Source organism: Stegostoma tigrinum, chromosome 38, assembly GCF_030684315.1.
Source record: "Stegostoma tigrinum isolate sSteTig4 chromosome 38, sSteTig4.hap1, whole genome shotgun sequence".
In the NCBI taxonomy this organism is placed as follows: Eukaryota; Metazoa; Chordata; class Chondrichthyes; order Orectolobiformes; family Stegostomatidae; genus Stegostoma; species Stegostoma tigrinum.
In genome coordinates, this window is record NC_081391.1 from 14,801,727 (window position 1) to 14,826,326 (window position 24,600).

The window sequence follows — 24,600 nt, forward strand, 5'->3', positions numbered from 1 at the left end:
ACACACACACACACACACACACACACACACACACACACACACACACACACACGTGCACACTCTCTCTCTCTCTCTCACGTACAGACAGGCACACACTCTCTCTCACACACACACACAGAGACAGGTGCATGCACGCTCTCTCTCACACACAGACAGGCGCACACACTCTCTCACACATAGACAGATGCACACTGTCTCAGACACACACACAGACAGGTGCATACTCTGTCTGTCAGACAGACAGGCGCACGTGCTCTCTGTCAGACACACACAGACGGGCGCACACTGTCTCTCGGATTCACAGGCGCATGTGCTCTCTCTCAGACACACACACAGACTGGCACATGTACTGTCTCTCAGACACACACACAGACTGCCACACGTACTGTCTCACAGACAGGCGCACACTCTGTCTCTCAGACACAGACAGACAGGCGCACACGCTCTCTCTCAGACACACACAGACTGGTACACGTGCTCTCTCTCAGAAACACACACAAACAGGTGTACATTCTGTCTCTCAGACACAGAAACAGGCACACGTGCTCTCTCAGACACACACACAGACTGGCACACACACTGTCTCTCAGACACACACACAGACAGGCACATACACTGTCTCTCAGACACAGACAGACTGGCGCACACGCTCTCTCTCAGACACACAGACAGGCGCACGTGCTCTCTCTCAGACACACAGACAGACAGGCGCACACTCTGTCTCTTAGACACACAGACAGGTGCATGTGCTGTCTCACAGACAGGCGCACACGCTCTCTCTCAGACACACAGACAGGCGCACGCGTTCTCTCTCTTAGACACACAGACAGGTGCATGTGCTCTCTCACAGACACACACAGACAGGCACATGTGCTCTCAGACACACACACAGACAGGCACACACCATCTCTGTCTCAGATAGACAGGTGCACGCGCTCTCTCAGACACACACACAGACAGGTGCATACTCTGTCTCTCAGACACACACAAACAGGCACACGTGCTCTCAGACACACACAGGCGCACACTGTCTCTCTCTCTCTCTCTCTCTCTCACACACACACACACACACACACACACACACACGCACACACTTTCTCTCTCACACACCCACACACAGGCTCACACGCTCTCTCTCTCTCTCAGACACACACAGACAGGCGCACACTGTCTCTCTCTCTCTCTTTCTCTCTCACACACACGCGCACACGCACACACACACACACACAGACAAACAGGCACACACACACACGGACAAACAGGCACACACTCTCTCAGACACACAGACAGACAGGCGCACACGCTTTCTCTCTCTCTGTCTGTCTCTCAAATGCACGCGCGCGCGCACACACACACACACACACACACACACACACACACACACACACACACACACACCACACACACACCACACACACAGACAAACAGGCACACACACTCTCAGACAAACAGGCACACACACTCTCAGACAGACAGGCGCATACGCCTCTCTCTCTCTCTCTCTCACACACACACATGCACACACACACAGATGTACACTCTCTCTCTCAAACACACACAGACAGGTGCGCGCACACATGCTCACATACACGCTGTCTGTCTCTCTCTCTCTCTGACACACACACACACGTGCGCAAACACACACACACGCGTACACACATACACACACGCACACACACACACATACACGTGTGCACACACACACACACACACACACACAACACACATACAGACACACAAACACCCCCTCTCTCTCACACACACAGACAGGTGCACACACTAACACACACTGACAGGCGCACATACTCTCTCTGACACACACACACGCACACCTACACACACCTACACACACACACACACACACACACACCTACACATACCCCTACACACACACACCTACACATACCCCTACACACACACACCTACACACACACACCTACACAGACAGGTGCGCATGTGCGCACACACACTCCCCCTCACAGGTACATACATTGACACTTGTGCTACATGGAGCGCTAGACCATTCTGCCCATTGAGCTGCCATTCAGTTGGGTCACAGCTGGTAGCGGGCTTTATCTTCCTGCCGGGCATCCACAGACCATTGCTGGGTACGCAATTATGTTTCAACACAGAAAGAGACCGCAAATACTCGCATACAGAATGCAGCATCGTATAGACCCATAGTCACATCTCTCTGAGAGCTGGACGTGCCAGCTTCAGTAACAAGAGCCCTTGCCTTTGCCCACTGCCCAATATCAGCCCAGAACCCCACCTCCAGTCAGAGGCAAGTATCATGGACTGATGAAACCGGTCTGAGCTGGGCGAGAGTGTGCAAAGTTTCTGGACCCCTTGTCAGACCAGCTGACCACCCCAACAACCAATTGCAGGCTGTGGCCACTGCAAGTCCTAAGGTTTCACAGCACTCAGGGTGGGATCAGCGCCACACTAACACAATGTGAGATCTCCTCACCTGTCTGTGTGTGTGTGTGTGTGTGTGTGTGTGAATATATCTGTCTGTGTATCTGCCTGTCTGTGTGTGTCTATGTATGTATGTCTGTGTGTGACTGTGTCTGTGTGTGTGACTGTGTCTCCCTGTGTATGTGTGTCTGTGTGTGCGTGTCTCTTTGTGTGTCTCCTTGTGTGACTGTGTGTCTGTGTGACTGTACGCCTGTGTGTGTATGTGTGTGTGTGACTATCAGTGTGACTGTGTATGTGTGTCTGTGTGTGTGACTATGTTTCTGCCTGTATGACTGTTTGTCTGACTGTGTGTCTATGTATGTGACTATCTGTCTGTGTGATTGTGCGCCTGTGTATGCAACTGTGTGTGTGTCTGTGTATGCGACTGTGTCTGTCTGTGTGTATGTGTGTCTATGTATGTGACTGTGTCTGTCTGTGTGTATGTGTGTCTATGTATGTGACTGTGTCTGTCTGTGTGATTGTGCGCCTGTGTATGCGGCTGTGTGTCTGTGTATGTGTATGTGTCTGTCTGTGTGTATGTGTGATTGTGTATATGACTGTCTGTGTATGTGTCTGTGACTGTGTCTGTTTGTCTGTGTGTATGTGTGACTGTGTCTGTGTGTGTGACTGTGTGCCTGACTGTGTGTATATGCATGTGACTGTGTCTGTCTGTGTGATTATGCGACTGTGTGTGTGTCTGTGTATGCAACTGTGTGTGTATGTGTGACTGTGTATACGGCTGTGTGCCTGTGCATGTGTCTGTGACTGTGTCTGTCGGTGTGTATGTGTGACTGGGTGTCTGTGTGTCACTGTGTCTTTCTGTGTGTATGTGTGACTATGTGTATGTGACTGTGAGTCTGTGTATGTGACTGTGTGTGTGTGTCTGTCTGTGTTTGTCTATGTTTCTGTCTGTATGACTGTGTGTCACTGTGTGACTGTGTGTGATTGTATGTGTTACTGTGTGTCTATGTGTGACTATGTTTCTGTGTGCGTGACTGTGTCTTTCTGTGAGAGTGCATGTGTGTGTGTGTGTGTGTGTGTGTGTGTGTGTGTGTGTGTGTGTGTGTGGCGTAGAGCTGACCCACTCTACTGAAATCCCAGCTGTAAGAGGCTGCCTGATGTCCCTGTCCTGGTGTCAGCACGCTGTGAAGATAATGTACAGGATAAGCTGGTTGTTAAAGCACAGGCACTCTCTACCTGCCCTGCCCACAGCACAGAATCTCAATTGTGTTGGAACCTTCAGGCCTTGTTCCACAAGGTGGCGCCAACTTGCCTCCAGAGGATTCCATTGTAAAAGTTAAACAAACTTCAATAAGACTTGTCTAAGGATAAAACAATCAATTTTTTGAGGGTGTCACAGTGGTTCAGTGGTTAGCACTGCTCCTTCACCGTGCCAGGGACCCGGGCTTGATTTCGCCCTTAGGCAACTGTCCTTGTGGAGTTTGCAGGTTTTCCCTGTGTCTGTGTGGTCCAAAGGTGGCTTGGCCGTGCTAAATTGACCCATGGTGAACAAGGATGTGCAGGCTGGGTGGGTTAGCCATGGCAAAAGCAGGGTTACTGGGTGGAATACTCTGCAGAGGGTTGGCTTTAATGGGCTGAATGGCCCACATCCATACTGGAGGGATTCCCCAGGATTGACTAAATGGTAAAACAAACAAGATCCAGCCTCAGAGATAGTAGGAACTGCAGATGCTGGAGAATCTGAGATAACAAGGTGTGAAGCTGGATGAATACAGCAGGCCAAGCAGCATCAGAGAAGCAGGAAAGCTGACGTTTCGGGCCTTTCTGAAGAAGGGTCTAGGCTCGAAACATCAGCTTTCCTGCTCCTCTGATGCTGCTTGGCCTGCTGTATTCATCAAGATCCAGCTTCAGCTGCCTCATGGTTACGTAGAACAGCCCCTCTTTCGCACCTACACAGGCCCCAAACCCCACTTCTTCCTCTGTTACATTGATGTCCCACTTCCTACAGACTAAGGGGGTGGCCATGGGCACCCGCATGGGCCCCAGCTATGCCTGCCTCTTTGTAGGTTACGTGGAACAGTCCCTCTTCCGCACCTACACAGGCCCCAAACCCCACCTCTTCCTCCGTTACATTGATGACTGTATCGGCGCCGCCTCTTGCGCCCAAGAGGAGCTCGAACAATTCATCCACTTCACCAACACCTTCCACCCCAACCTCAAGTTCACCTGGGCCATCTCCAAAACATCCCTCACCTTCCTGGACCTCTCAGTCTCCATCTCAGGTAACCAGCTAGAAACTGATGTCCATTTCAAGCCCACTGACTCCCACAGCTACCTAGAATACACCTCCTCCCACCCACCCCCCTGCAAAAATTCCATCCCCTATTCCCAATTCCTCCGCCTCCGCCGCATCTGCTCCCAGGATGAGGCATTCTACTCCCGCACATCCCAGATGTCCACGTTCTTCAAGGACCGCAACTTTGCCCCCGCAGTGGTCGAGAACACCCGTGACCGCATCTCCCGCATTTCCTGCAACACATCCCTCACACCCCACCCCCGCCACAACCGCCCAAAGAGGATCCCCCTCGTTCTCACATACCACCCCATCAACATCCGGATACAACGTATCATCCTCTGACACTTCCGCCATCTACAATCCGACCCCACCACCCAAGCTATTTTTCCATCCCCACTCTTGTCTGACTTCGGAGAGACCACTCTCTCTGCGACTCCCTTATCTGCTCCACACTCCCCTCCAACCCCACCACACCCGGCACCTTCCCCTGCAACCGCAGGAAATGCTACACTTGCCCCCACACCTCCTCCCTCACCCCCATCCCAGCCCCAAGATGACCTTCCATATCAAGCAGATGTTCATCTGCACATCTGCCAATGTGGTATATTGTATTCATTGTACCCGGTGTGGCTTCCTCTACATTTGGAAACGAAGTGGAGGCTAGGGGACCGCTTTGCAGAACACCTCTGCTCGGTTCGCAATAAACAACTGCACCTCCCAGTCGCGAACCATTTCAACTCCCCCTCCCATTCTTTAGATGACATGTCCATCATGGGCCTCCTGCAGTGTCACAATGATGCCACCGGAAGGTTGCAGGAACAGCAACTCATATTCCGCTTGGGAACCCTGCAGCCCAATGGTATCAATGTGGACTTCACCGGTTTCAAAATCTCCCCATCCCCCACTGCATCCCAAAACCAGCCCAGTTCGTCCCCTCCCCCCACTGCATCCCAAAACCAGCCCAGCTCATCCCCTCCCCCCACTGCATCCCAAAACCAGCCCAGCTCATCCCCTCCCCCCACTGCATCCCAAAAGCAGCCCAGCCTGTCTCTGCTTCCCTAACCTGTTCTTCCTCTCACCCATCCCTTCCTCCCACCTCAAGCCGCACCTCCATTTCCTACCTACCACCTTATCCTGCCTCCTTGACCTGTCCGTCTTCCCTGGACTGACCTATCCCCTCCCTACCTCCCCACCTATACTCTGCTCTCCACCTATCTTCTTTTCTCTCCATCTTCGGTCCGCTTCCCCCTCTCTCCCTATTTACTCCAGTTCCCTCTCCCCGTCCCCCTTTCTGAAGGGTCTAGGCCCGAAACATCAGCTTTTGTGCTCCTGAGATGCTGCTTGGCCTGCTGTGTTCACCCAGATCCACACTTTGTTATCTCAAAATGTTGCTCACTGGCCCGTCCACCTCAGTAACATTGCTATTTCACGATCAGAATCTCCTCAGCTGGATGAACAAAGTTGGGAGCCTTAAGTTAAACTGCCAGGTCTGTCTGAAAAGAGACTTCAGCGTAAATGCATCACATGGTAGCCCCTTTCTCTGAAAGTTTGGGCCCATCTCGGGGTAAAATGACCTATTTGCTGCTGGTTGTAGTAACTGGCCTTTGCCATTGGGGTGCACTGTCGAGGTATGTAGCACCACAGGAGTCAACAGTGACACCAAGAGGTGTTTGGTGTCACTGCAGCCTATAGGATTTATTTCCAGTCATTCATTTACCATCTGTTTTTGTTTTACTGAAGATCAGGCAGCACCGCAGCATTAGGGAAAAAATAATTCGTCCCGAGGCATTTTAAAACAAAAAGGATCCTTTTTGTTTCAACCATCCTCTGCGAATATTCAGCAGATTAAGGCTACCAGTCTCATCCCCAATTGTTTGCCCTGAGGAAGGGAACATCGTCAGGGTTGAGCTCCGAGCTAAGTTGCAACATTTTAGGGTCTCCAGCCTTTAACCGAGATGGGCACCACGTTATTGTTGGAGCAGGCAAAAGGCTGACACAGGCCTCGGGGTGAATCTTCAGTTTAACATCACTTTGACACTGATGGCCATCTCGCAGAAGGAAACAGCCTGTGATACTGGCAAGAGCGTGGAGTTAGAGGAACACAGCCGGCCAGGGAGCAGGATATGTTGATGTTTCGGGTCGGGACCCTTCTTCAGAAATCCCTGCCCCTGTGATGCTGCCCGGCCTGCTGCGTTCCTCCAGCTCCACACTGCGTTATCGCTGACTCCAGCATCGGCAGCACCTGCCAACCCCTCAGTAATTCTGGCACTGTGTTCTGGACTCCTCAAGATGAGTCAGACCATGAGTGTCACTTGCAACTTTGTGACTGTTTTATTTTCCCTCTTTTGGGATGCCTTTCATTGCCTGGGACCTGAGCTCTGGAATTCCCTCCCTAAACCTCTTCCCCCTTTCCCTGCCCCTTCCTTGTAAAAAATGTTTCCTGGAAACGCACCCTTTGTGCAAACATTAGGTCCGCTCAAATTTGGCTCGGCCGCAGGCTCCTGTTACGGAACACCTTCCCGTAAGGCGTCTTCAGCCTGCACCAGGCGCCATATGAATGCAGGAGGCTGCCGGCCCTGCTTTTGCTGCTGGTTCTGTTTTGAAACGGCTTCGCTGTTTTACGTCGGAGGCAGCTTTAACCAAAATCAAATGGGAAACGGAACAGGCCCCGTCAGTAGGTTAGAGTCCTCGCTGATGTTTCATGTAACGAAGTGGGGAGTTGGAGCAGGGGCTTGGGAGGGGTCGCCAATATACACACAATGTCACCAGATATGAAACAGTCTGTCAGAGTCGCGACGCTGCTCCCACACAACATCCGTTTATCGTTGTGCTTTTTTTTTGTTGGGTGCACCCTTGACTCTAGGATGTCTCAGTGTTTTATCAGAAGTTCACCACCAGTTTGTAATCTGGGAGAGGATGGGGGTGGCTCAGTGGTTAGCACCGCTGCCTCACAGGGACCCGGGTTCGAATCCAGCCTGTGTCGGTTGGGTGTCCTCTCACACTCCAAAGATGTGCAGCTTAGGTGGGACAGAAACAAAGTTGCTGGGAAAGCTCGGCAGCATCTGGAGAGGAGAAAACAGAGTTAACGTTTCGGGTCTGGTGGCCCTTCCGCAGAAGCGATGTAAAAATACAGGGGGAAGGGAATGAGGTCTGGGTGGGATGCTCTTCAGAGAGAGGCTCAGTGCGAGTTCAGTTCAGACGACTATCATTCACCTCAGTTTGATGATCAGCCACGAGAGGGCAGTGCTACAGAGGAAGGGGCCATTCCAGATTCTTGGAGCATGGTGAGGACTAGCGGATCAATTGGGATAGTTGCCACATTGCAGAACCTGTATCCCATGATGTGTGTTTGTACATACAGTTTTGCACTTGAGTTGTTGTTAAGTCTGTGCTGTGTGCGTTCATATATGATTTTGGGTGTGGTTTTTGACTTTTCTGTGCGCCTTTTCGTGTGTTATATTCATGCTACTGTGTAAACCAGTTGTGTCCATATGCATTTGATGTGTCATTCTATATATTTTTGTCCCTTATTTATGTGTTTTTCTCTGCATTTCTGTGTTTCATTGTGTTTGCATATATTTATGTGTGTTGTTTAAGTGCGTTTTTGTCTGTGCAGTATTTTTATGCTCTTGGTGTTTTGTGTGTACATTTTGCATTGTGTTTTTCCTGTTTTTATAGTTTGTGTGTATGTTCTGGAGTGATATGTTACATGCGCTTTTGTGCATATTTTTGCCTGTGTACGTTTCTGGTGGTTTGTTGTAGACATCTGTTTTTCGGTATGTTTTGTCCAGAACCTCAACCTGAGCTACAAAGCTTCTCAAAATGTTTTGTCTGTTTTTGTCTGTCATTTCTGGTTCTGGGTGTGTTTTATCTGTGTTTCTGTGTTGCCTGGAATCTCTCTTTGTGTTTCTGGGTATGTTCTGCCTGTGTTTCTGTTTCTGATTAATTTGGGCCTCTGTTCCTATGTGTTTTGCCTTATGATTTTGCGAATTGTCGACATCTCCAGTCGGTAACACTGTAACAGTGCTGTCACAAAAATCGAGATGTGCCAACGTGTGGAAAGCAGGTGACTTTTTCTTTTCCCTGGTGACAAGTCACATATAAGAGTGTCACAGAAATGGAGAGTGGCAGCTGCCAGAAACAAGGATGGTACTGTCCATATGATCACAAAGTGAAGTGTCACACTAAAACCCATTCATCCACTGATCAGAACGTTGCTGCAGCGTGGCAGATGGGCAAACGAGAAAATAACTAAAGGTGTCCTCTTGGCGCAGAACAGTCAGGTTTTTTATACAGAAACAGTACAAACAGGATCGTTTCAGGCAAGCCTCCTGTCTTTGGGAAGTGCCCCGTCCTCCCTGGTCACTTCGGCAGCTGGAGAAGGCAGCAAGGCAGTGGTGGGGTGAGTGTGCCAACACCGAGATGGGAGGAAGCCCCTCACCGTTATCCCCCAGGGTCCCCGTCAGCCTGCCCCCACCTCCCAGAACCATGCTCCCTGTGTCCTCTTGCAGCCGACTAATCCCTCAGGCCCAGGGTGCCGGGACCATTTTGGTGTTTGGGATAATCACATCACTTCGTGCACCACTGTGTCTGTTTGTGTAGCATTTGCGTGCAGGAGGAATCTGTGATGTAGTGGTAGTGTCCCCACCTCTGAGCGAAGAGGCCAGGGTTCAAGCCCTCTTTGTTCTAGAGGAGTGTGTCATCACACGTCTGACCAGGTAGATCACGATTACTGCGTAACATTGAATGTCGTTTTTATTTTGCATGTGCTTTTTGTGTCTGTGCTTTTTGTGTGTGTTTAGCATCTCTCTGTGCATTTTGTAACTTTTTGTGCCTTTTGTATGTGTTCGCATTCACGTGTGTGTTGCTTTGTGTGCACATGACTTTTGTGCAAGTGTGATGTGCGTGTGTTTCAGAGACAGTAGGAACTGCAGATGCTGAAGAATCTGAGATAACAAGGTGTAGAGCTGGATGAACACAGCAGGCCAAGCAGCATCAGAGGAGCAGGAAAGCTGACGTTTTGAGTCTGGACACTTCACGATGAGAGGCGCAGGCCTAGGGGTCTAGGCCCAAAATGTCAGCCTTCCTGCTCCTCTGATGCTGCTTGGCCGGCTGTGTTCATCCAGCTCTACCCTCGTTAACTGTGATGTCCATGTGTTTGACTCCAGCAGCCCCTGACCATGTGCGTGTGTTTATCTCTCTGTATAACTGGCTGGACATCCTAGGAAGACGTAACACTGATTCCCATCCTGCCTTATCCCTTAGTTACACCGTTGGCTCCAGCAACGCCTGACCGCGTCTGTTTGAGTGTGTGTGAGAGTGTGTGTGTGTGTGAGAGAGTGTGTGTGTGTGTGTGTGTGTGTGTGTGAGAGTGTGTGTGTGTGTGTGTGTGTGTGTGTGTGAGTGTAAGAGAGAGTGAGTGTGTGTGTGTGCGCGTGAGTGAGTTTAAGAGAGAGTGTGTGTGTGTGTGTGTGTGTGTGGCTCTCAGTAGTTCTGGTGAATGTCTGTGTGGAGTTTATACATTCCCCCGTGACTGTGTGGGTTTCCTCCCACAGTCCATAGGTTAGGGTGGGTTGGCCGTGTTAAATTGCCCCACAGCGTGCAGGAATGTGCAGGCTGGGTGGGTTAGCCGTGGGAAAATGCAGGGTGACAGGGATTGGGTAGGGGATGGGCCTGGGACAGATGCTTTTTGGGTTGGACTCGATGGGCTGAATGGCCTGCTTCCACTCTGTCGGGGTTCCATTACTTGGCTGGGATGTTGCCGACAGCATACGCGGCCGGGTGCTGGAAAACGGGATTAGACTGGATTCTCAATGCCCAGTACAATGGGCTGTGAAACATCTAAGGGTTACAGGGAAGAAAGCTGTGGCAGTGTATCCTCTGGGCAAGGAGGCTGAGGCAGTGCCCTGCTCTGAGACATCCTGAGCGCAGGAGTCGGTGTTACTTTGTGAGCGTTTTCTCTTTGATTTGCAATCCTCTCTCCTCGTGCCGGTGTTGGATGCTGCTGAATCGCTGCTGTTCTTGTTGTTCTTGTTCTTGTTTGCTTCACATTGACTGTTCCTCTCATGACATTCAGCCCATTCGTAAGTTCTCTGTCCCTCCTCAGAGCCCTGTCTTTAGCTTCTCACCCGCCTCACCTGAGCACGACCCATGTCAGGACTTCACGCCGCAGCCTGGTACTGTGTGGCAGTCGAAATTCGCACATCAACACCACCAACACCGTCCACCTGATCCCAAGACGCAAACCCTACCGGCCAAGGCTAGCCTGAGCGAGAAGCCATTGCAACCCATCCGCTCCAACCCTCTCCCCATCAACCTGGCGGCCGCCTCTCCTTCCCCGAGCCCCCCGTGCCACCACCCCTCTGTGCCATCTCCACTGCACCACTCCATCCCCCCACCCTCCTTCATCCCCTCCCCCCCGGCTCGGTTTTTGCCAGCTACTAAAACGAGCGCCAAATCTATCCCTGCCACACAGGTGACCCCTCACCCCTCCCCTAGAGGCAGCCCCCTCCCCACCCCGCTGGGAACCCCCATCCACACGCCAAAGGAGAGCCCCACCAGCACACCCGCCGTGACCCCGCCGTCCAGCCCCGGGGTCGGAGGAGTGCCCTGGAGGACCCGCCTCAACTCCATCAAGAACAGCTTCCTCGGGTCGCCACGCTTCCACCGGAGGAAGCTGCAAGGTGAGACATTCACGGCTACAACTCCACGCACCCCCCCCCCCCCCCCCCCCCCCCCCCCCCGGGCACGGAGCGGTAACCCGCATTGCGGAGGTGGAGGGGGTAGGTGCGGTGCATGGTGGGGTCGGAGTGAGCTGTGGGGTTGGAAACATGTGATGAGGGGCTGGTGGTTGGAGTAGGAAGGTGGCATAGGGTGGGGTGGGGGGTGCCGAGGGGACCAGGCTTGGGATGGAAGATGGCGGCCAGGGGTGGGGGGGTGGGTGGGTGCTGGGTGGGTGGGGTGGTGTGTGGAGGGTGTGGTGGGGGATTGGACCATATGGGCAAAGGGTAGGGGTGTGGGAGTGGAGGGTGGGGAGATGGGGTGGTGTCAGGTATGGAGGGTGGGGATAAGAGATGGGGTGTGGAGAGTAGTGGTAGGGCATGGGGCGTTAGACAGTGCTACAGAGGGTCGGAGGGTGGGGTTGGGTGTATGGAGGGTGGTGGTGGGGCAGGGGTGTGAGACCATGCTACGGAGGTGTGTGGTGGGTTGGACCGGGGGGTGAGTGGGATTTGGAAGGGAAGACCAGAATTACTGATCACCCAATTTACAAAATGCCCTCATTAGGACCAGGTGGTCCTGGGGCATGTGATTTCAAATCCCACACACAAAGTCTCAGATGGTGTCAAAAAATTCACCCAATTCATTATCACCCTTTAGATGTGGAAATCTGCCACCCTTACTGAGTGTGGAGTCATAACTTCTCCATAATGCAGCCTGGCTACCCCTTGGTTTCAGGGCACTTAGAGACGGGCAACACATGCTGGCTGTAGGCAGAGACGCACATACTCCGTAAGAAGAATAATTGACAGCAGCCTGTCTTGGGCTCAGAATGAAGTAGAGGCCCTGATTCCCAGTCCCTGACCTGCATGGCTGCAGGCCTGTGCTGGAGAGTGGCCATTAGGGATATAATGAAAGCCATTGTCTGGCAGGGTTAGCCACTCCCATGTTGCTCCAAGTAACAGAGTGGGGGTGGAGGAGCTGGGGGCTGGGGGCGGGGAGCGAGGAGCTGGGGGCGGGGGGCGAGGAGCTGGGGGCGGGGGGCGAGGAGCTGGGGGCGGGGGGCGAGGAGCTGGGGGCGGGGGGCGAGGAGCTGGGGGCGGGGGGCGAGGAGCTGGGGGCGGGGGGCGAGGAGCTGGGGGCGGGGAGCGAGGAGCTGGGGGCGGAGGGTGAGGAGCTGGGGGCGGGGAGCGAGGAGCTGGGGGCGGGGTGTGAGGGGCGGGGGGCGAGGAGCTGGGGGCGGGGGGTGAGGAGTCGAGGTTTTAAGTTCTTTGTTGCTGATAAAGTTCTGCACTGATACAGTCTCCTCCTTCCTTCCTCCCTGTCTCACGCAGTACCAACTGAGGAAATGTCCAGCCTGACACCTGAATCTTCACCAGAGTAAGTTCAACTTGTCATGCTTAACTTTCATTGGCCAGAGCATTGAGTACAGGTTTTGGGGAATCTTATTGCAGGTGCACAAGACATTGGTGAGGTCATGTTTAGAGTACGGCCTGCAGGCTCTGGTCACCCTAATATAGAAAAGATATTATTAAACAAGAAAGAGTGAAGAAGTGATTTTCTAGAATGCTACCTGGACTAGATGGTTTCAGTTACAAGGAGAGGCTGGATGGGCATTTTTTCACTGGAGTGTAGAAGACTGAGGCATGACCTTATAGAGGTCGATAAATTCATGCGAGGCATAGATAAAGTAGATAGCCAACAGCTTTTCCCCAGGGTAGGGGAGACTAAAACTAGAGGGCATAGGTTTAAGGTGAGAGGAGAAAGATACAAAAGAGTCCAGAGGGGCAGATTGTGCTGAGATCTGGAACAGGCTGCCAGAGATAGTGGTGGAAGCAAATACAGTTTCATCATTTAAGAAACATTTGGACGGGTGCATGGATGGGATATGTATGGCAGGGATATGGACCAAACGTGGCCACTTGGATCTGGATTAAATGGTGAAAACTGGCCAGCATAGGCAGGTTGGGCCGAAGCTCCAGTTTCCATGCTCGAGACCTTTTGACTGCTACTCCACCCCCAGGAGTCAGTTGTTGTTGGTTTCATGGCTTTCTTGTATCTGCAGCTGATTGCAACTCCCCTAACCAATCAGCAATCTGTTGCCAGCTGAATCCCACTTGTACACATCCCCCCCCCCCCCCCCCCCCCCCCCCCGGTGCCAGTCCATCTACAAACAGCTTGCCCCACTGCTTGATCTGAGCAGCAATGTAAACACAACACACACAGCTTGAGCAACTTCCTTTTCTATAATGTAAGCAGTTTCTTCCACAATCCTTATTTTAAAACAGCCCTTTTCCCACTTCATTCCACATGTCAAAAATGCACACAATGTAAAAATATACACTCTTTACACCAACATAGGGTCAGAAGTAGGGATGTTCGGTGATGATTGCAAACTGTTAACTATTTGCAAATCCTGGATGCTAAAGCAGCCCCTGTCCAGTGGAAGAAGATCTGGACAATGTCCAGGCTTGAGCTGACAAGTGGCAAGTGACATTCTCACTTCACAAGTGCCAGACAGTGACTCACTCCAACAAGAGACAGTCCAGCCGTCACCCCTTCGTAATGTCATTACCATTGCTCAATCCCTTGCTGTCAACATCCTAGAGGTTAATACTGACCAGAAACTGAACCAGACCAGCCATTTAAATACAGGTTGGAGGTGAAGGAACTCGCCCCCTGCTATCTGCCCATCACCAACAAGTCGGACTGTGATGTAATACTTCCCACTTGCCTGGATGACAGCAGCTCCAGCAAAACTCAAGAAGCTCGCTTGATTGGCATCACATCCACAAACCTTCACTCATTAATGGCATCCATCTACAAGGTGCATTGCTGTAACTCACCAGGGCTCCTTTGGCAGCATCTTCCAAATGTAACCTCTACCCCACTAAAGGTACATGGGAAACCATTACTTTGAAGTTCTCCTCCAAGCTACTCCCCATCCTGACCTGAAAATATAATGCTATTTGTTCAGTGTTGCTGGGCCAGAATCCTGCACCTCGCTCCCTAATGGCACTAAACCTCAAGAAGGCAGCTCACTACCACCATCTCTAGGGCAATAAATGGCAATGATGCCGACATGCTGTGAATTAACTAAAACCCCTGTAGAGAGGTCTATCAAACTCCTGCTCCATCTAGCATAGGGCCATGAGAGGCTGGTTGATGGGATAGTGTGGAGGAAAATCAACTCAATGTCTAACGCCATACAGTACAAAGCAAAGTCTACACTTTTAAGCTGTACCTTTCCCGTTGGATGATTGTATCAGCACAGAAGAAATTTACACGGTATCAAATCCAGGGTTTCCCATCCATTGGGTCATCAGAGGGGTCGGGGAATGTGATTTCAGGGTCACAGGTTTTGAAGCACAATTGGTCTCGATTACACTGAGCTCTGACAGTTGCAGGGTCCCTTTAAATCCCTGCATTTGTGGAGATGAGCGGGTGTTTGTTCATTCTCCCAGCGCTCAACATCTGGTCCCCCGGGCAAGGGGGAAATCTCATCCTGAACAAGAACCACACCCCTCACCTCGACCACCGAAGCTTTCAAACCAGCTGCCCAACCCTGAGACCCTCCTGTTCCCCTGTCCCATTCACACCTCCCCTCCCCTCTGCACAAAACAGCTTTCATATCCCGCCCTGCCTCCCATTGTTCCACTCTGGGATCACAAACAAAACCAGGGGCATTAAAATGGGGAAACATTTAGGAAGAACGTGCCATTCCTGAGGAAAGTGTACTTTCTAGACTCTCTGTCTCTGCTGCTCTTCACCCCTGGAGCAGCCTCATTCTCAGTGCCTTTGCTGAGTAAAGCAAGTTGTCTCTCTCTCTCTCTCTCTCTCTCTCTCTCTCTCCCTCCCTCTCCCTTTCTCTCTCCACAGACTCGCTAAGAAGTCGTGGTTTGGAAACTTCATCAACCTGGACAAAGAGGAACAAATATTCGTCGTCATTAGAGACAAGCCTCTGAGCTCTATCAAAGCAGACATTGTGCACGCCTTCCTCTCAGTGAGATCCTATTTCTTCCTCTGAAACCAGTTTGTCTATATTTAGCATCGTTTTCAGCTATGAAGAGTCTAGCTTCTCCCTCCACCCCGGCCGATGTGGGCCTACCAGGGCATGGGCGCACAGACACCAGGCCAAGGGAATAACACAGTGTGCAGCTGGATGAACACAGCAGGCCAGGCAGCATCAGAGGAGCAGGAAAGCTGATGTTTTGGTGTTGGGTTTTCCTGAAGAAGACCCAAAACGTCAGCTTTTCCTGCTCTGATGTTGCCCGGCCTGCTGTGTTCCTCCGTCTCCACACTGTGTTACCTCTGACTCCAACATCGGCAGTTCTTACTGTCTCCAGGTCAAGGCAAGTCAGGGGTGGGGAGGTGTGTTGGTCAGAGTTCACTAACTGAGGCTGACAGTGCTCGGGCTGCATTATTACTCTGGTTTTGCTGGTTTTTATGTATGGGATTCTTTACATTTGTACCTAAAACCAGCAAAACCAGTGTAATATACAAAACACCAAGCAAGGACCGTGAGAAACACGACATAGGCCAAACTGATAATACAGGTACATGAACACCAATTAGCCACCAAGAGACTAGCCTCGGGCGACTGTCCGTGTGGAGTTTGCACATTCTCCCTGTGTCTGCGTGGGTTTCCTCCCGCAGTCCAAAGATGTGCAGGCTAGATGGATTGGCCATGCTAAATTGCCCGTAGTACACAGGGATGTTAGGTGGGTTAGACATGGGAAATTAGGAGAATGAATCTGGGTGGGGTGCTCTTCAGAAGGCAGTGTGGGCTTGTTGGGCCGAATGGCCTGTTTTCGCACACTAGGGATTCTATGAATTCTCATTTGTCTCACGGCACACGGACAACGAGAGACACTAATTCAACAGGGACAACACATCAATAATCGCACAAGCCAGAGACACGTCAGGGATTTCCTGGAGGCCTGGTATTCCAACCAGAACTCAATTCCCGGAACGGAGGGACCATCAAATGTTGAAAGATTGGAGCGACTGGGCTTGTATACACTTGAGTTTAGAAGGATGAGGGGATCTGATTGAGACGTATAAGATAATTAAAGGATTGGACACTCTGGAGGCAGGAAGCATGTTTCTGCTGATGGGGGAGTCCAGAACCAGAGGACACAGTTTAAAAATAAGGGGTAGGCCATTTAGAACGGAGTTGAGGAAAAACTTCTTCACCCAGAGAGTGGTGGATATATGGAATGCTCTGCCCAGAAGGCAGTGGAGGCGAACTCTCTGGATACTTTCAAGAAAGAGATGGATGGAGCTCTTAAAGATAGGGGAATCAAGGGTTATGGGGATAAGGCAGGAACAGGATACTGATTGTGGATGATCAGCCATGATCATAAAGAATGGTGGTGCTGGCTCGAAGGGCTGAATAGCCTACTCCGGCACCTATTGTCTATCGTCAAACACATTGAATCAGACCCTGTGTACAAACTTCTGAGAAACAGAACCGGAAATGGTACCAAACACCCCCAACAAACTGAGGCATTTAAATAACAAGTGGGACAGAACGCCAACACTTCAGCAGGGGCTCACTGACGCTGTTACCTAGTCAGGTAATGAAACATTAGCAACTAAACCCACCAGTTCAGTGAGGGAGTCAACAACCTCATCCACACCCTGAGCTACAAATCTCCTCAAACTTTCCGTGTTTGTATACATTGGAGTTTAGAAGTGTAAGGGGTGATGACTAAAACATACAAACTCCCGAAGGGATATTGATAGCGTTGGATGTGGAGGATCTTCCCTCTCATGGGAGATCCTAAAACCAGGCTTCACTGTTTCAAAATGAGGAGCGGCTCATTTAAGTCAAAGATGAGGAGATTTTGTTTTATCTCTGAGTCTTTGGTAATCTCTTCCTTAAAAGGTGCTGGAAACAGAGACTGAATATTTTCAAGGCACAGGTAGATAGGTACTTGATAATGAACTTAAAAAATACCAGCGCTAGTGGGGAGTGTGGAGTTGAAGCTACAGTAATGTTCCCTCTAAGCTGTATGTGCAGCTGCTCTGATAAACAGGCTGATGTGGATCACAACATTCATTTCCAGTTCCGGAATTCACCTGCTGTGCACGGATCTCCGAGGTCTGTGCAGAAGGCCAGAAAATTCGAGGGAACGGTGGTTACAATCAGATGAGCCACGATCTCACTAATTGGTGGACTAGGTTCAAGGGCCTGAATGGCCTAGATTGTAACCTGGCCACTGTCTCCTAGAAATTCCACTGTTTCAAGCTGGGTGCAGAGTCTAACGACTCCACCCTGGTGTGAATGGGGTGTGGGAGGGGAGGTGATCTGTGCAGGTGTGCGCATGGGTGTGTATCTAGATGTGTCTGGATGGGTGTGTATGTGTAGGGGTGTGTGTGGGATTGGGAGTATGTTTGCTGCTGTGTGCGGGGTGGTGGTGTGCATTTAGATGCGGGTGTGTGTATGTGCAGGGGTGGTGGTGTGTGCAGGCGTGTGCATGGGGGTCTGGATGTGTGTGTGTGTGGAGGGGTTTTGGAAGTGTATATGTGGGTGAGAGTGTGTCTTTGAGGGTGGGGAGGTGTGTGGGGTTGGGGCTGTGTGTATGTGTGGGCCTGGGGGTGTGTGTGCGAGGCGCTGGTGTGTGTAGGCGTGTGCGTGGGGATCTGGGTGTGTGTGTGTGGAGGGATTTTGAGAGTGTATGTGAGGATGGGTGTGTTGGGGTGTGGGAGGTGTGGTGGCGTGTATGAGTGGGTTAGATGTTTGGTGTATCGTGCTGTAGGGACGCACTGACCTGGGGTTACAAAGCTATCCTGTCCAACAGCAAGCTGTATCCCATCATCCACCAAATTCACTTCAGTAAAGGAGGCTCCCCTTGACACTGTGATGATAACCAACTCTGCAGGATTGTGCAGGGATAGCAGAGAAACCTCTGGATCATTATTGGAAGGAAACCCAGGAGAAAAGACAAAAGGGACATTAAAATATAATTGCTTTGTACGTTTTCTTTGATCCCTCTTGTTTATGAATTCTGTAAGTATTGGAGACAAAAGATTCTTAATTGTGATTGTTGGCGATTATCTAAATGCATAAGAAAATGTGATTTTGCTTTCCGATTGGCTATGTTGAGAGGATTGACATACAGGACGACCAATGGTGTGAATGTAAGTGTAGGGTGATTGGAGGCAAGCAGTCATGTGATAGAACCCACCAGGATTACCTGTAACTGCAGTTGGCATCTCTTTGATAGACCTGGAGTTCTGCTGTCTGACAATGTTGAAAATATGGCGAACTTTGGGAGTTGCTGGGCAGAAGGTATCATAGAATAGAATCCCTACAGTGTGGAAACAGGCCCTTTGGCCCAACAAGTCCACACCGACCATTGGACCCACCCAGACCCATCCCCCTATAACCCATTTAATCTACATGTCCCTGGGCACTACGGGCAATTTAACATGGCCAATCCACCCAGTCTGCACATCTTTGGACTGTGGGAGGAAACCGGAGCACTCAGAGGAAACCCACGCAGACACGGGGAGAATGTGCAAACTCTACATAGACGGTCACCTGAAGGTGGAATCAAACCCCAGTCCCTGGCGCAGTGAGGCTGCAGTGCTAACCACTGAGCCACCATAATTTTCCGGGGTGGTCAGTGCTGGCCTAATTAAGAGCAGAAAAAGCATTGGCCTTCCAGTTCGGTCCTGCATGTAAGAAGTGGCCACCTTTCAGTCTCAGACCCAGGGAGTGTTTTTGGGGCCAGTGAGACCTTACCCAACTAAGGGCTGGACTGGGTCATTTGGTTGGTGTGGAGAAGGAGTATAGGTTCCAATGACTTCTGCATTCCTCCAGATACCCAGTTTGAGTCACAGCGTCATCTCACAGACGAGTTTCCGCGCAGAGTACAAATCGGTCGGAGGTCCAACCGTCTTCCAGAAACCTGTGAAGTTCCAAGTGGATATCACATACGCAGAGGGGAGCGAAGCACAGAAAGAGAACGGGATTTATTCTGTCACGTTCACATTAATGTCAGGTGAGAGACTCTGCGGCATCTCCCAGGTAACGTCATTTGCTGAGAAATTCCAGTTAGGACTTTATTTTGTTCTGAGGAAGGGTTACCGGACCCAAAACATTAACTCTGATTTCTCCATGATGTGGAGGTGCTGGTGCTGGGCTGGGGCGGATAAAGGTCAAAAATCACACCACACCAGGTTAGAGTCCAACTGGTTTATTTGAAATTGCAAGCTTTCAGGGACTAGCGAAGGAGCGGCGCTCCGAAAGCTTGTGATTTCAAACAAACCTGATGTTGTGTGACTTTTGACCTGACGCTTCCAGACCTGCTGAGCTTTTCCAGCAATTTCTGTTCTTGTTACTTTTTTTTGTTGTGTGCAGGAGACAGAATAGTGCTGTGAAAATATCTCAGTTTGGTGCAGATTTCCCCAGCTCGACTCTGAGAGAGTTAAAATTCCGAGGCCTTTTTGTTTCACTGGCAGGGACAGCACTTGTTGCCCATCCCTAAAAGTTCTTGACTTGTTAGAGAGCAATTAGGAGTTGACCACATTTACAGGGCACGGGAGACACATGCAGGGCAGATTGGGTAAGGACTGCAGGTTTTCTCCCATTAGTGAACCAGATGGGGTTCTTTTTTTAAAACAATAATCGTGTTGTCACGGTCACTGTTACTGAGACTAGCTTTATATTCCATGTTTATTCATCAGTTTTAAATTCCATCCGCTGTTGCAGTGGGATTTGAACTCCTGTCCCAGAGCATTAGGTTGGGCCTCTGGATTCATGGTCTAGAGACATCTCCACTCTAGTTCCTTGCCCCCACCCCCACCTCATACAGGTATCGGCTTGCATTCCCTTGAGGGCAGATGAATGAGGAGTGATCTGGTTGAGGGGTTTTAGATATTAAACGCATGTATATACAGCGAAACGATATCAAAGGTGACAGTTGGCAGCTGGAATATCTGGGAAGTTCCTCAAGAAAGCTGGGTTCCCTCAAAGGGAGATAGAAATGCACACCTGGAAAAGATCCTGGGCATCAGTTGGAAATTCCAGAGAAAATTGCCAATTGCATGCGAGTACATGGACAAGCTGGAGAACAATTGGACTTTTTTTGTCACCTGTGCAGAAGTGCAGTGAAAAGTGTACAATGTCACCACAAATGTAGATTAGTTACAAAAATAGAGAAATAAAGAAAACTGTTGAAAGCAGCGTTACAGCTCTTTGTCGTATGAATTAGGAAAATAAATAAATTTAAAAGGTAAACATTACAGTTCTTGTTTCTGTACTGCACCAGGTCAGGTAGGAAATGCCTCACGACTCTGGTGAAGAGTCATCTAGACTCAAAACGTTAGCTTGTTCTCTCTTCAAAGATGCCGCCTGGCCTGCAGCCCATTTTGTTTTCAGAGCAGACTGTGGCATCGGCAGTAATTAGCTGCGAGAAAGTGCAACCTCCCTTATCCTACAGCTGCAAAACACGAGTGAATTAAATGCAGCAGTTCCGGGGATTTCCGTTGAACTTCAGTCTCTGTCTCGCAAACGACCTGATTTACTTGAATCACACATGGCCATAGTCAAATTTGAACTTGTATCTGGTTGCTGGGCCAGGACCTTAATCACTGTCCATATGACATTCACAGCTAACAGACTCTTTCTGTCCACCAGGGCCCAGTCGCAGGTTTAAGAGAGTTGTGGAAACGATCCAAGCGCAGTTATTAAGTGCTCACGATCAACCTTTGGTTCAGGCACTTGCAGGTAGGTAATCCATACCTTCCCGTTGTGTCCGATGGTGCATGTTTGTGTATGAGTGCTGTGGATAAACTGGCTGTTTCGGGAATGTGATCCGCACAGGGACAGTTGGATATCAGTTGAAGAAACAGTTAGCAATGCTGGGAAGTGTCCTTAAGTGACAGCGAGTTGCAGTGGAGTATGCTAGGTGTGTGTGCTGAACTGCAACTGATTTAGTCTGCCAGAAGAACAATGTCGTGTCCCAGCTAGGGAGTGACAGAACAGAAACTGAGAACTGGTAGGAAACATTGACACAGGGAGAACCTGATGATCCCAGCCTGTAGAATCCATGTTTAATCCGGCTGTGCCTGCCACATTAATGATATTAATGGGATTTCGGAGATTACAGGCATAGTCCAATGTACCTGTCAGGATTGTGCCTGAGGAGTACACTCAAAACAGTTCAAAAGCTCCCCTAACTGAACCTGCAAAATGTCCCGGATGAGTTATACCTGTCCCGTTCCATGGTCATCCAAACAACCACATCTGGCATTTACATAGCACCTGTGTGGTAGTAAACCTCCCCAGTATTCTTCAGGACCACGAGAACCCCACCAAGCTGATAATAGGGCATATGGCCAAAGGTTTGATGGAAGGAGCAGTTTTATGCAGGCATATCTCCTGCCAATGCCCCTGAACAGGAACTGGGCACTGGAGATGTCATCGTTGTGTGCCCATTGACCTGAGCTAGGAGTAGTGTGCTCTCTGTTATTGCCCCTGCCTCACCATTCTGATGACTTTCACCCCGACTGTCCATGTGGCCACAAGCATCACCACTTCCTGGCTTCCTGTTTTGTTCAGGGAGTGGGGTGGTGAGTGAGGAGATAGACTGAGGGCTCGTTCTGAGCGCTCTCCTTTGTGAATGGCTTTGAGAGTCACTTCAGAGACACGAGGCTACCTTGATGGAATAAACGCTGAAGGATGATCTGATTACCCACGTCGTACAGTGCTACTGGCTTTGATGTGGCATCAGTGCTGTGACTGCATCGAGTGTGACGGAGATCTCCCCCCAGACTCCTCCCTACAGCTGCGGAGGAAACGTAGCTTTTAAGAAGCATCCCTGTGGAGGTAGGGGGAGAAAGAGAAATGGAGAGTAACTCCAGAGTTTCAGGCACAGCCACCAATGGTGCAACAGTCAAAAACTGGGTTATAAATCACAAAAAGTTGGTTTGCTGGTGCAGCAGGTAATTAAGAAGGCAAATGGAATATTTTCCTTCATTGCTGGAGAAGTGGAATTTTAAAAACAGGGTGGTTATGTTACAGCTGTATAGGGTGCTGCTGAGGCCACAGCTGGAGTACAGTGTACAGTTTTGGTCTCCTTATTTGAGAAAGGAAGTACTGGTGCTGGAGGGAGTGCTGAGGAGATTCACAAGGTTAATTCTGGAGTTGAGAGGGTGGCTTATGAGGGATTGAGTAGACTGGGACTACACACTTTCAAATGTAGAAGATAGACAGACAGGGATTTTACAGAAAGATATACTATTATGAAGGGAGTAGATAAGATAGAAGCGGGGAGGATGCTTTCACAGGTGGGTGGAACCAGAACTAGGGTCTTAGCCTCAAAGTAAGGGGCAGCAGATTTAGGGCTGAATTGAGGAGACACTTCTTCACCCAAAGGGTTGTGAATCTGTGGAATCCCCTGCCCAGCGAAGCAGTTGAGGCTACTTTGCTGAATGTTCTTAAAGCAAAGATAGACTTTTGAACAGTATAGGAGTTAAGGGTTATGGAGAGCAGGCAGGTAAGTGGAGCTGAGTCCATGAAAAGATCAGCCATGATCTTATTGAATGGCAGAGCAGGTCAATGGACCAGGTGGCCTGCTCCTGCTCTTGGTTATGTTTTTAGGAGGCCAGAACTAGAAGACATATCTTGGAGGAAAAGTGTTCTGGAGGAGATTACAGACAGTTGGAGAAGGGGTCAAAGAGGGATTTGAAGAAGAGGTTGTTAATTCCAAAATCATGCTGTTTCTTAACTGGGAGCCTGTGTCACTCTTGAGGTCATGGGTGAATGCAACTTGATGTGTTAGGTAGCAGGCAACAGTGAGTCTGAAAAAAGGCCACAAACAAAAACAGAAATTGCTGGAAAAGCTCAGAGATAGTAAGAACAACAGATAATGGAGTCAGCGATAACACAGTGTGGAGCTGGAGGAACACAGCAGGCCAGGCAGCATCAGCGGAGCAGGAAAGCTGATGTTTCGGGTTGGGACTGTCCTTCAGAAATGGGGAGGGGGAAGGGAATTTGGAAATAAATAGAGGAGGGGTGGGGCTGGGCAAGGTCGGTGGGATGGTGATGGATAACTTGTCTGTCTTCTCTTCTATCTATCGCCACACCCACCTAATTGACCAATCCCCACCACTCTCTATGTGTACTCACCTATCACCATCCCACCTACCTTCCCCAGCCCCACCCATCCTCACTCCATTTATTTCCCAACTCCCTTTCCCCTCCCCATTTCTGAAGAAGGGTCCCGACCTGAAACGGCAACTTTCCTGTTTCTCTGATGCTGCCTGGCCTGCTGTGTTCCTCCAGCTCCACACTGTGTTGTTGCTGGAAAAGCTCAGCAGGTCTGGCAGCACCTGTGGAGAGAAATCAGAGTTAACGTTACAGGTCAAGAAACCCTTCCTCAGAATCCAAAACATTAATTCTGCTTTCTCTCCACAGATGCTGCCAGACCTGCTGAACTTTTCCAGCAATTTCTGTTTTTGTTTCAGATTTCCAACATCCACAGTCCTTCATTTTATTCCTGCTAAAGGACCATGGTAGGGTGGAGAGTTGGAGATCTTAAATGGGACAATTATGAAAAAGGAGTGACAGTGGGTAAAGAAGCAGCATGTCTGGATGAGGTACAAATGGCAAGGCAGGAGCAGTCTGGATGCAAAGTGAAGAAGTAAAGAAAGAAACAAAGAAAAAGCAAATCCAAACAAAATGGGGAGGAGTGGAGAGAGGATAGCATAGAATTAAAATCTTGAATGCAGTGCAAGTTCAGAATGCTGTAGAATGTCTGATTGGATAATGAGGTCTTCTTCCTGAAAGTTGCATTGAAGTTCAATGGGTGGCACAGTGACTCAGTGATTAGCACTGCTGCCTTACAGCACTAAGGACCCAGGTTTGACTCCCCGCCTCGAGCGACCATCTGGGTGGAGTTTGCGTGTTCTCCCCATGTCTGTGTGAGTTTCCTCCGGGTGCTCCGGTTTCCTCCCACAGTCCAAAGATTCACTTCAGGTGTATTGGCCAGTGGAAATTGGCCTGTAGTGTCCAGGGATGTGCAGGTTGGGTGGGTTAGCCAAGGTATATGTGGGATTAGGAGGATAGGGTAGGAGAGTGGATCTGGTTGGGATGCTGTTTAGAGGGTTGGTGTGGACTTGTTGGGCCGAATACTCTGCTTCCACACTGTAGGGAT

At 50.1% G+C, this 24,600-nt stretch overlaps 1 protein-coding gene across 5 annotated transcripts in view; it reads left to right on the top strand.

The window, feature by feature from the left end:
* The window catches only part of LOC125447018 (serine/threonine-protein kinase BRSK2-like), a 183,179-nt gene that overhangs the window by 156,829 nt on the left and 1,750 nt on the right, over positions 1-24,600 (top strand). For 3 of the 5 annotated variants that reach the window (XM_059640766.1, XM_059640769.1, XM_059640768.1), the window contains 5 exons: positions 10,791-11,397; positions 12,766-12,811; positions 15,311-15,434; positions 19,263-19,443; positions 21,081-21,170. In XM_059640766.1, the coding sequence (XP_059496749.1) occupies positions 10,791-11,397; positions 12,766-12,811; positions 15,311-15,434; positions 19,263-19,443; positions 21,081-21,170 (1,048 nt within the window). The remainder of the gene's footprint in view (positions 1-10,790; positions 11,398-12,765; positions 12,812-15,310; positions 15,435-19,262; positions 19,444-21,080; positions 21,171-24,600) is intronic. The other 2 variants (XM_059640767.1, XM_059640770.1) reach the window with 2 other exon arrangements.